A 10,131-nucleotide genomic window follows, 5' to 3' on the forward strand; every position below is an offset into this window, starting at 1 on the left:
ATGTAATCACAACAAAAGGCCCCAATTTAATCACAACAAATGGTCCCAATGTAACCACAACAAATGGTCTCAATGTAATCACAACAAATGGTCCCAATGTAATCACAACAAATGGTCCTAATGTAATCACAACAAATGGTCCCAATGTAATCACATCAAATGGTCTCAATGTAATCACAACAAAAGGTCCTAATGTAATCACAACAAAAGGTCCCAATTAAATCACAACAACAGGTTCCAAAGTAACCAGAGCAATAGGTCCCAATGTAATCACAACAAAAGGTCCCAATGTAATCACAACAAAATGTCCCAATGTCACCACAACACATGGTCCCAATGTAATCACAACAAAAGGTCGAATGAAATCACAACAAATGGTCCTAATGTAATCACAACAAAAGGTCGAATGAAATCACAACAAATGGTCCCAATGTAATCACAACAAATGGTCCCAATGTAATCACATCAAATGGTCTCAATTAAATCACAACAAAAGGTCCAATGTAATGATAACAAATGGTCTCAATGTAATCACAACAAATGGTCCCAATGTAATCACAACAAATGGTCTCAATGTAATCACAACAAATGGTCCCAATGAAATCACAACAAAAGGACCCAATGTAATCACACCAAAGGCTCCCAATGTAATCACAACAAAAGGTCCCAATGCAATCACAACAAATGGTCTCAATGTAATCACAACAAAAGGTCCCAATGCAATCACAACAAATGGTCCCAAAGTAATCACAACAAATGGTCCCAATGTAATCACAACTCCAGGAACCAATGTAATCACAACAAAAGGTCCCAAAGTAATCACAACAAAAGGTCCCAATGGAATCACAACAACAGGTCCCAATGTAATCACAACAAATGGTCTCAATGTAATCACAACAAATGTTCCCAATGTAATCACAACAAATGGTCCCAATGTAATGATAACAAATCGTCTCAATGTAATCACAGCAAAAGGTCTCAATGTAACCAGAGCAGCAGTTCTGAATGTAATCACAACAAAAGGTCCCAATGTAATCACAACAAATGGTCCCAATGTAATCACATCAAATGGTCTCAATGTAATCACAACAAAAGGTCTAATGCAATGATAACAAATGGTCCGAATGTAATCACAACAAATGGTCCGAATGTAATCACAACGAATCGTCCTAATGTAATCACAACAAAAGGTCCGAAAGTAACCAGAGCAGCAGGTCCCAATGCAATCACAACAAAAGGCCCCAATGTAATCACAACAAATGGTCTCAATGTAATCACAACAAATGGTCCCAATGTAATCACAACAAAAGGTCCCAATATAATCACAACAAAAGGCCCCAATGTAATCACAACAAATGGTCTCAATGTAATCACAACAAATGGTCCCAATGTAATCACAACAAATGGTCCCAATGTAATCACAACAAATGGTCCCAATGTAATCAGATCAAATGGTCTCAATGTAATCACAACAAAAGGTCCCAATGTAATCACAACAAATGGTCTCAATGTAATCACAACAAAAGGTCCCAATGTAATCACAACAAATGGTCTCAATGTAATCACAACAAAAGGTCCAATACAATGATAACAAATGGTCCCAATGTAATCACAACAAATGGTCCGAATGTAATCACAACAAAAGGTCCCAATGAAATCACAACAACAGGTTCCAAAGTAACCACAACAAATGGTCCGAATGTAACCACAACAAAAGTTCCCAATGTAATCACAACAAATGGTCCCAATGTAATGATAACAAATCGTCTCAATGTAATCACAGCAAAAGGTCTCAATGTAACCAGAGCAGCAGTTCCGAATGTAATCACAACAAAAGGTCCCAATGTAATCACAACAAATGGTCCCAATGTAATCACATCAAATGGTCTCAATGTAATCACAACAAAAGGTCTAATGCAATGATAACAAATGGTCCGAATGTAATCACAACAAATGGTCCGAATGTAATCACAACGAATCGTCCTAATGTAATCACAACAAAAGGTCCCAAAGTAACCAGAGCAGCAGGTCCCAATGCAATCACAACAAAAGGCCCCAATGTAATCACAACAAATGGTCTCAATGTAATCACAACAAATGGTCCCAATGTAATCACAACAAAAGGTCCCAATGTAATCACAACAAAAGGTCCCAAAGTAACCAGAGCAGCAGGTCCCAATGCAATCACAACAAAAGGCCCCAATGTAATCTCAACAAATGGTCTCAATGTAATCACAACAAATGGTCCCAATGTAATCACAACAAATGGTCCCAATGTAATCACAACAAATGGTCCCAATGTAATCAGATCAAATGGTCTCAATGTAATCACAACAAAAGGTCCCAATGTAATCACAACAAATGGTCTCAATGTAATCACAACAAAAGGTCCCAATGTAATCACAACAAATGGTCTCAATTTAATCACAACAAAAGGTCCAATACAATGATAACAAATGGTCCCAATGTAATCACAACAAATGGTCCGAATGTAATCACAACAAAAGGTCCCAATGAAATCACAACAACAGGTTTCAAAGTCACCAAAGCATTTGGTCCCTATGTAATCACAACAAAAGTTCCCAATTTAATCACAACAGCAGGTTTCAAAGTAACCAAAGCAAGTGGTCCCAATGTAATCACAACAAAAGGTCCCAATGTAATCACAACAAAAGTTCCCAATTTAATCACAACAGCAGGTTTCAAAGTTACCAAAGCAAGTGGTCCCAATGTAATCACAACAAATGGTCCCAATGTAATCACAACATAAGGTCCCAATGCAATCACAACAAATGGTCCCAATGTAATCACAACAAAAGATCCCAATGTAATCACAACAAATGGTCTCAATGTAATCACAACAAAAGGTCCCAATGTCATCAAGACAAAAGGTCCCAATGTGATCACAGCAACAGGTCCCAAAGTAACCAGAGCAGCAGGTCCCAATGTAATCAGAGCAACAGGTCACAATGTAATCACAACTAATAGTCTCAATGTAATCACGACAAAATGTCCCAATGTAATCACAACAAAAGGTCCGATGCAATGATAACAAATGGTCTCAAAGTAATCACAACCAAAGGTCCCAATGCAATCACAACAAAAGGTCCCAATGTAATCACAACAAATGGTCTCAATGTAATCACAACAAATGGTCCCAATGTAATCACAACAAAAGGTCCCAATGTAATCACAACAACAGGTGCCAAAGTAACCAGAGCAACAGGTCCCAATGTAATCACAACAAATGCACCCAATGCAATCACAACAAATGGTCCCAATGTAATCACAACTAATGGTCCCAATGTAATCACAACAACAGGTCCCAAAGAAACCAGAGCAACAGGTCCCAATGTATTCACAACCAAATGTCCCAATGTAATCACAACAAAATGTCACAATGTAATCACAACAACAGGTCCTAAAGTAACCAGATCAACAGGTCCCAATGTAATCAGAATAACAGATCCCAATGTAATCACAACAAAACGTCCCAATTTAATCACAACAACAGGTCTTAAAGTAACCAGAGCAACAGGTTCGAATTTAATCACAAGAGGTCCCAGAAGTAACCAGAGCAACGGGTCCCAATGTAATCATAACAAAATGTCCCAATGTAATCACAACAAAAGGTCCCAATGTAATCACAACAAAACGTCCCAATGTAATCACAACAAATGGTCCCAATGTAATCACAACAAAAGGTCCCAATGTAATCACAACAAATGGTCCCAATGTAATCACAGCATAAGGTCCCAATGTATTCACAACCAAATGTCCCAATGTAATCACAACAAAATGTCACAATGTAATCACAACAACAGGTCCTAAAGTAACCAGATCAACAGGTCCCAATGTAATCAGAATAACAGATCCCAATGTAATCACAACAAAACGTCCCAATTTAATCACAACAACAGGTCTTAAAGTAACCAGAGCAACAGGTCCCAATTTAATCACAAGAGGTCCCAGAAGTAACCAGAGCAACGGGTCCCAATGTAATCATAACAAAATGTCCCAATGTAATCACAACAAAAGGTCCCAATGTAATCACAACAAAACGTCCCAATGTAATCACAACAAAACGTCCCAATGTAATCACAACAAATGGTCCCAATGTAATCACAACAAAAGGTCCCAATGTAATCACAACAAATGGTCCCAATGTAATCACAGCATAAGGTCCCAATGTAATCACAACAACAGGTTCCAATGTAACCAGAGCAACAGGTCCCAATGTAATCACAACAAAAGGTCCCAATGTAATCACAACAAATGGTCTCAATGTATTCACAACAAAAGGTCCCAATGTAATCACAACAAATGGTCTCAATGTAATCACAACAAAAGGTCCAGTGCAATGATAACAAATGGTCCCAATGTAATCACAACAAATGGTCCGAATGTAATCACAACAAAAGGTCCCAATGAAATCACAACAACAGGTTCCAAAGTAACCAAAGCAAGTGGTCCCAATGTAATCACAACAAAAGGTCCCAATGTAATCACAACAAATGGTCCCAATGTAATCACAACATAAGGTCCCAATGCAATCACAACAAATGGTCCCAATGTAATCACAACAAAAGATCCCAATGTAATCACAACAAATGGTCTCAATGTAATCACAACAAAAGGTCCCAATGTCATCAAGACAAAAGGTCCCAATGTGATCACAGCAACAGGCCCCAAGGTAACCAGAGCAGCAGGTCCCAATGTAATCAGAGCAACAGGTCACAATGTAATCACAACAAATAGTTTCAATGTAATCACGACAAAATGTCCCAATGTAATCACAACAAAAGGTCCGATGCAATGATAACAAATGGTCTCAATGTAATCACAACCAAAGGTCCCAATGCAATCACAACAAAAGGTCCCAATGCAATCACAACAAATGGTCTCAATGTAATCACAACAAATGGTCCCAATGTAATCACAACAAAAGGTCCCAATGTAATCACAACAACAGGTGCCAAAGTAACCAGAGCAACAGGTCCCAATGTAATCACAACAAATGCACCCAATGCAATCACAACAAATGGTCCCAATGTAATCACAACTAATGGTCCCAATGTAATCACAACAACAGGTCCCAAAGAAACCAGAGCAACAGGTCCCAATGTATTCACAACCAAATGTCCCAATGTAATCACAACAAAATGTCACAATGTAATCACAACAACAGGTCCTAAAGTAACCAGATCAACAGGTCCCAATGTAATCAGAATAACAGATCCCAATGTAATCACAACAAAACGTCCCAATTTAATCACAACAACAGGTCTTAAAGTAACCAGAGCAACAGGTCCCAATTTAATCACAAGAGGTCCCAGAAGTAACCAGAGCAACGGGTCCCAATGTAATCATAACAAAATGTCCCAATGTAATCACAACAAAAGGTCCCAATGTAATCACAACAAAACGTCCCAATGTAATCACAACAAATGGTCCCAGTGTAATCACAACAAAAGGTCCCAATGTAATCACAACAAATGGTCCCAATGTAATCACAGCATAAGGTCCCAATGTAATCACAACAACAGGTTCCAATGTAACCAGAGCAACAGGTCCCAATGTAATCACAACAAAAGGTCCCAATTTAATCACAACAAAAGGTCCTAATGTAATCACAACAAAAGGTCCCAATGTAATCACAACAAATGGTCCCAATGTAATCACAACAACAGGTCCCAAAGTAATCAGAGCAACAGGTCCCAATGTAATCACAACAAATGCACCCAATGCAATCACAACAAATGGTCCCAATGTAATCACAAATAATGGTCCCAATGTAATCACAACAACAGGTCCCAAAGAAACCAGAGCAACAGGTCCCAATGTAATCACAACAAAACGTCCCAATTTAATCACAACAAAACGTCCCAATTTAATCACAACAACAGGTCTTAAAGTAACCAGAGCAACAGGTCCCAATTTACTCACAACAGGTCCCAGAAGTAACCAGAGCAACGAGTCCCAATGTAATCACAACAAAACATCCCAATGTAATCGTAACAAAATGTCCCAATGTAATCACAACAAAAGGTCCCAATGTAATCACAACAAATGCTCCCAATGTAATCACGACAACAGGTCATAATGTAATCACAACAAATGGTCCCAATGTAATCACATCAAATGGTCTCAATGTAATCACAACAAAAGGTCCCAATGTAATCACAACAAATGCTCCCAATGTAATCACGACAACAGGTCATAATGTAATCACAACAAATGGTCCCAATGTAATCACATCAAATGGTCTCAATGTAATCACAACAAAAGGTCCTAATGTAATCACAACAATTGGTCCTAATGTAATCACAACAAAGGTCCCAATTTAATCACAACAAAAGGTCCCAAAGTAACCAGAGCAGCAGGTCCCAATGTAATCACAACAAAAGGTCCCAATGTAATCACAACAATAGGTCCCAATGCAAACACAACAAAAGTTCCCAATGTAATCACAACAAAAGGTCCCAATGTAATGACAACAAAAGGTCGCAATTTAATCACAACAAATGGTCCCAATGTAACCACAACAAATGGTCTCAATGTAATCACAACAAATGATCCCAATTTAATCACAACAAATGGTCCCAATGTAACCACAACAAATGGTCCCAATGTAATCACATCAAATGGTCTCAATGTAATCACAACAAAAGGTCTGATGCATTGATAACAAATGGTCTCAATGTAATCACAACAAAAGGTCCCAATGTAATCACAACAAAAGGTCCCAATTAAATCACAACAACACGTTCCAAAGTAACCAGAGCAATAGGTCCCAATGTAATCACAACAAAAGGTCGAATGAAATCACAACAAATGGTCCCAATGTAATCACAACAAATGGTCCCAATGTAATCACATCAAATGGTCTCAATTAAATCACAACAAAAGGTTCAATTTAATGATAACAAATGGTCCCAATGTAATCACAACAAATGGTCCCAATGTAATCACATCAAATGGTCTCAATTAAATCATAACAAAAGGTCCAATGTAATGATAACAAATGGTCTCAATGTAATCACAACAAATGGTCCCAATGTAATCACAACAAATGGTCTCAATGTAATCACAACAAATGGTCCCAATGTAATCACAACAAATGGTCTCAATGAAATCACAACAAAAGGACCCAATGTAATCACAACAAATGGTCCCAATATAATCACAACAAAAGGTCCCAATGCAATCACAACAAATGGTCCCAATGTAATCACAACAAATGGTCCCAATGTAATCACAACTACAGGAACCAATGTAATCACAGCAAATGGTCCCAATGTAATCACAACAAAAGGTCCCAATGCAATCACAACAAATGGTCTCAATGTAATCACAACAAATGGTCCCAGTGTAATCACAACAAATGGTCTAAATGAATTCACAACAAAAGGTCCCAAAGTAATCACAACAAAAGGTCCCAATGTAATCACAACAACAGGTCCCAATGTAATCACAACAAATGGTCTCAATGTAACCACAACAAATGGTCTCAATGTAATCACAACAAATGGTCCCAATGTAATCACAACAAATGGTCCCAATGTAATGATTACAAATGGTCCCAATGTAATCACAACTAATGGTCCCAATGTAATCACAACAACAGGTCCCAAAGAAACCAGAGCAACAGGTCCCAATGTATTCACAACCAAATGTCCCAATGTAATCACAACAACAGGTCCTAAAGTAACCAGATCAACAGGTCCCAATGTAATCAGAATAACAGATCCCAATGTAATCACAACAAAACGTCCCAATTTAATCACAACAACAGGTCTTAAAGTAACCAGAGCAACAGGTCCCAATTTAATCACAAGAGGTCCCAGAAGTAACCAGAGCAACGGGTCCCAATGTAATCATAACAAAATGTCCCAATGTAATCACAACAAAAGGTCCCAATGTAATCACAACAAAACGTCCCAATGTAATCACAACAAATGGTCCCAGTGTAATCACAACAAAAGGTCCCAATGTAATCACAACAAATGGTCCCAATGTAATCACAGCATAAGGTCCCAATGTAATCACAACAACAGGTTCCAATGTAACCAGAGCAACAGGTCCCAATGTAATCACAACAAAACGTCCCAATTTAATCACAACAAAAGGTCCTAATGTAATCACAACAAATGGTCCCAATGCAATCACAACAACAGGTCCCAAAGTAATCAGAGCAACAGGTCCCAATGTAATCACAACAAATGCACCCAATGCAATCACAACAAATGGTCCCAATGTTATCACAAATAATGGTCCCAATGTAATCACAACAACAGGTCCCAAAGAAACCAGAGCAACAGGTCCCAATGTAATCACAACAAAACGTCCCAATTTAATCACAACAAAACGTCCCAATTTAATCACAGCATAAGGTCCCAATGTAATCACAACAACAGGTCCCAAAGAAACCAGAGCAACAGGTCCCAATGTAATCACAACAAAACGTCCCAATTTAATCACAACAAAACGTCCCAATTTAATCACAACAACAGGTCTTAAAGTAACCAGAGCAACAGGTCCCAATTTACTCACAACAGGTCCCAGAAGTAACCAGAGCAACGGGTCCCAATGTAATCACAACAAAACGTCCCAATGTAATCGTAACAAAATGTCCCAATGTAATCACAACAAAAGGTCCCAATGTAATCACAACAAAACATCCCAATGTAATCACAACAAAAGGTCCCAATGTAATCACAACAAATGCTCCCAATGTAATCACGACAACAGGTCATAATGTAATCACAACAAATGGTCCCAATGTAATCACATCAAATGGTCTCAATGTAATCACAACAAAAGGTCCTAATGTAATCACAACAAAAGGTCCTAATGTAATCACAACAAAGGTCCCAATTTAATCACAACAAAAGGTCCCAAAGTAACCAGAGCAGCAGGTCCCAATGTAATCACAACAAATGCACCCAATGCAATCACAACAAATGGTCCCAATGTTATCACAAATAATGGTCCCAATGTAATCACAACAACAGGTCCCAAAGAAACCAGAGCAACAGGTCCCAATGTAATCACAACAAAACGTCCCAATTTAATCACAACAAAACGTCCCAATTTAATCACAGCATAAGGTCCCAATGTAATCACAACAACAGGTCCCAAAGAAACCAGAGCAACAGGTCCCAATGTAATCACAACAAAACGTCCCAATTTAATCACAACAACAGGTCTTAAAGTAACCAGAGCAACAGGTCCCAATTTACTCACAACAGGTCCCAGAAGTAACCAGAGCAACGGGTCCCAATGTAATCACAACAAAACATCCCAATGTAATCGTAACAAAATGTCCCAATGTAATCACAACAAAAGGTCCCAATGTAATCACAACAAAACATCCCAATGTAATCACAACAAAAGGTCCCAATGTAATCACAACAAATGGTCCCAATGTAATCACGACAACAGGTCATAATGTAATCACAACAAATGGTCCCAATGTAATCACATCAAATGGTCTCAATGTAATCACAACAAAAGGTCCTAATGTAATCACAACAAAAGGTCCTAATGTAATCACAACAAAGGTCCCAATTTAATCACAACAAAAGGTCCCAAAGTAACCAGAGCAGCAGGTCCCAATGTAATCACAACAAAAGGTCCCAATGTAATCACAACAATAGGTCCCAATGCAAACACAACAAAAGTTCCCAATGTAATCACAACAAAAGGTCCCAATGTAATGACAACAAAAGGTCGCAATTTAATCACTAAATTGGTTCCAATGTAACCACAACAAATGGTCTCAATGTAATCACAACAAATGGTCCCAATTTAATCACAACAAATGGTCCCAATGTAACCACAACAAATGGTCCCAATGTAATCACATCAAATGGTCCCAATTTAATCACATCAAATGGTCTCAATGTAATCACAACAAAAGGTCTGATGCATTGATAACAAATGGTCTCAATGTAATCACAACAAAAGGTCCCAATTTAATCACAACAAAAGGTCCCAGTTAAATCACAACAACAGGTTCCAAAGTAACCAGAGCAATGGGTCCCAATGTAATCACAACAAAAGGTCCCAATTAAATCACAACAACAGGTTCCAAAGTAACCAGAGCAATAGGTCCCAATGTAATCACAA

General features: G+C 38.2%; 1 protein-coding gene across 1 annotated transcript; it reads left to right on the top strand.

The window, feature by feature from the left end:
* The first annotated feature begins 3,009 nt into the window (after positions 1-3,009).
* Positions 3,010-9,766, top strand: LOC137382929 (mucin-5AC-like). Its single transcript, XM_068055504.1, has 12 exons — positions 3,010-3,154; positions 3,323-3,592; positions 3,825-3,998; positions 4,590-4,805; positions 5,093-5,292; positions 5,952-6,288; positions 6,360-6,551; positions 7,196-7,459; positions 7,628-7,803; positions 8,559-8,807; positions 9,252-9,444; positions 9,588-9,766. Exons 1-12 carry the CDS (start codon positions 3,010-3,012, stop codon positions 9,764-9,766), a joined length of 2,595 nt encoding a protein of 864 aa, XP_067911605.1.
* Positions 9,767-10,131: the final 365 nt, after the last annotated feature.

This window comes from Heterodontus francisci, chromosome 23 (genome assembly GCF_036365525.1).
Source record: "Heterodontus francisci isolate sHetFra1 chromosome 23, sHetFra1.hap1, whole genome shotgun sequence".
Taxonomy (NCBI): Eukaryota; Metazoa; Chordata; class Chondrichthyes; order Heterodontiformes; family Heterodontidae; genus Heterodontus; species Heterodontus francisci.

What these genes read in the sequence shown, in the direction of transcription:
- LOC137382929 (XM_068055504.1), top strand. Translation starts at nt 3,010, where the DNA reads ATGTCCCAATGTAATCACAACAAAAGGTCCGATGCAATGATAACAAAT. An exon ending in CAATGTAATCACAACAAATG is followed by an intron (nt 3,155 to 3,322) that starts GTCCCAATGTAA and finishes TCACAACAACAG; the next exon opens with GTCCCAAAGAAACCAGAGCA. An exon ending in TCACATCAAATGGTCTCAAT is followed by an intron (nt 8,808 to 9,251) that starts GTAATCACAACA and finishes TACTCACAACAG; the next exon opens with GTCCCAGAAGTAACCAGAGC.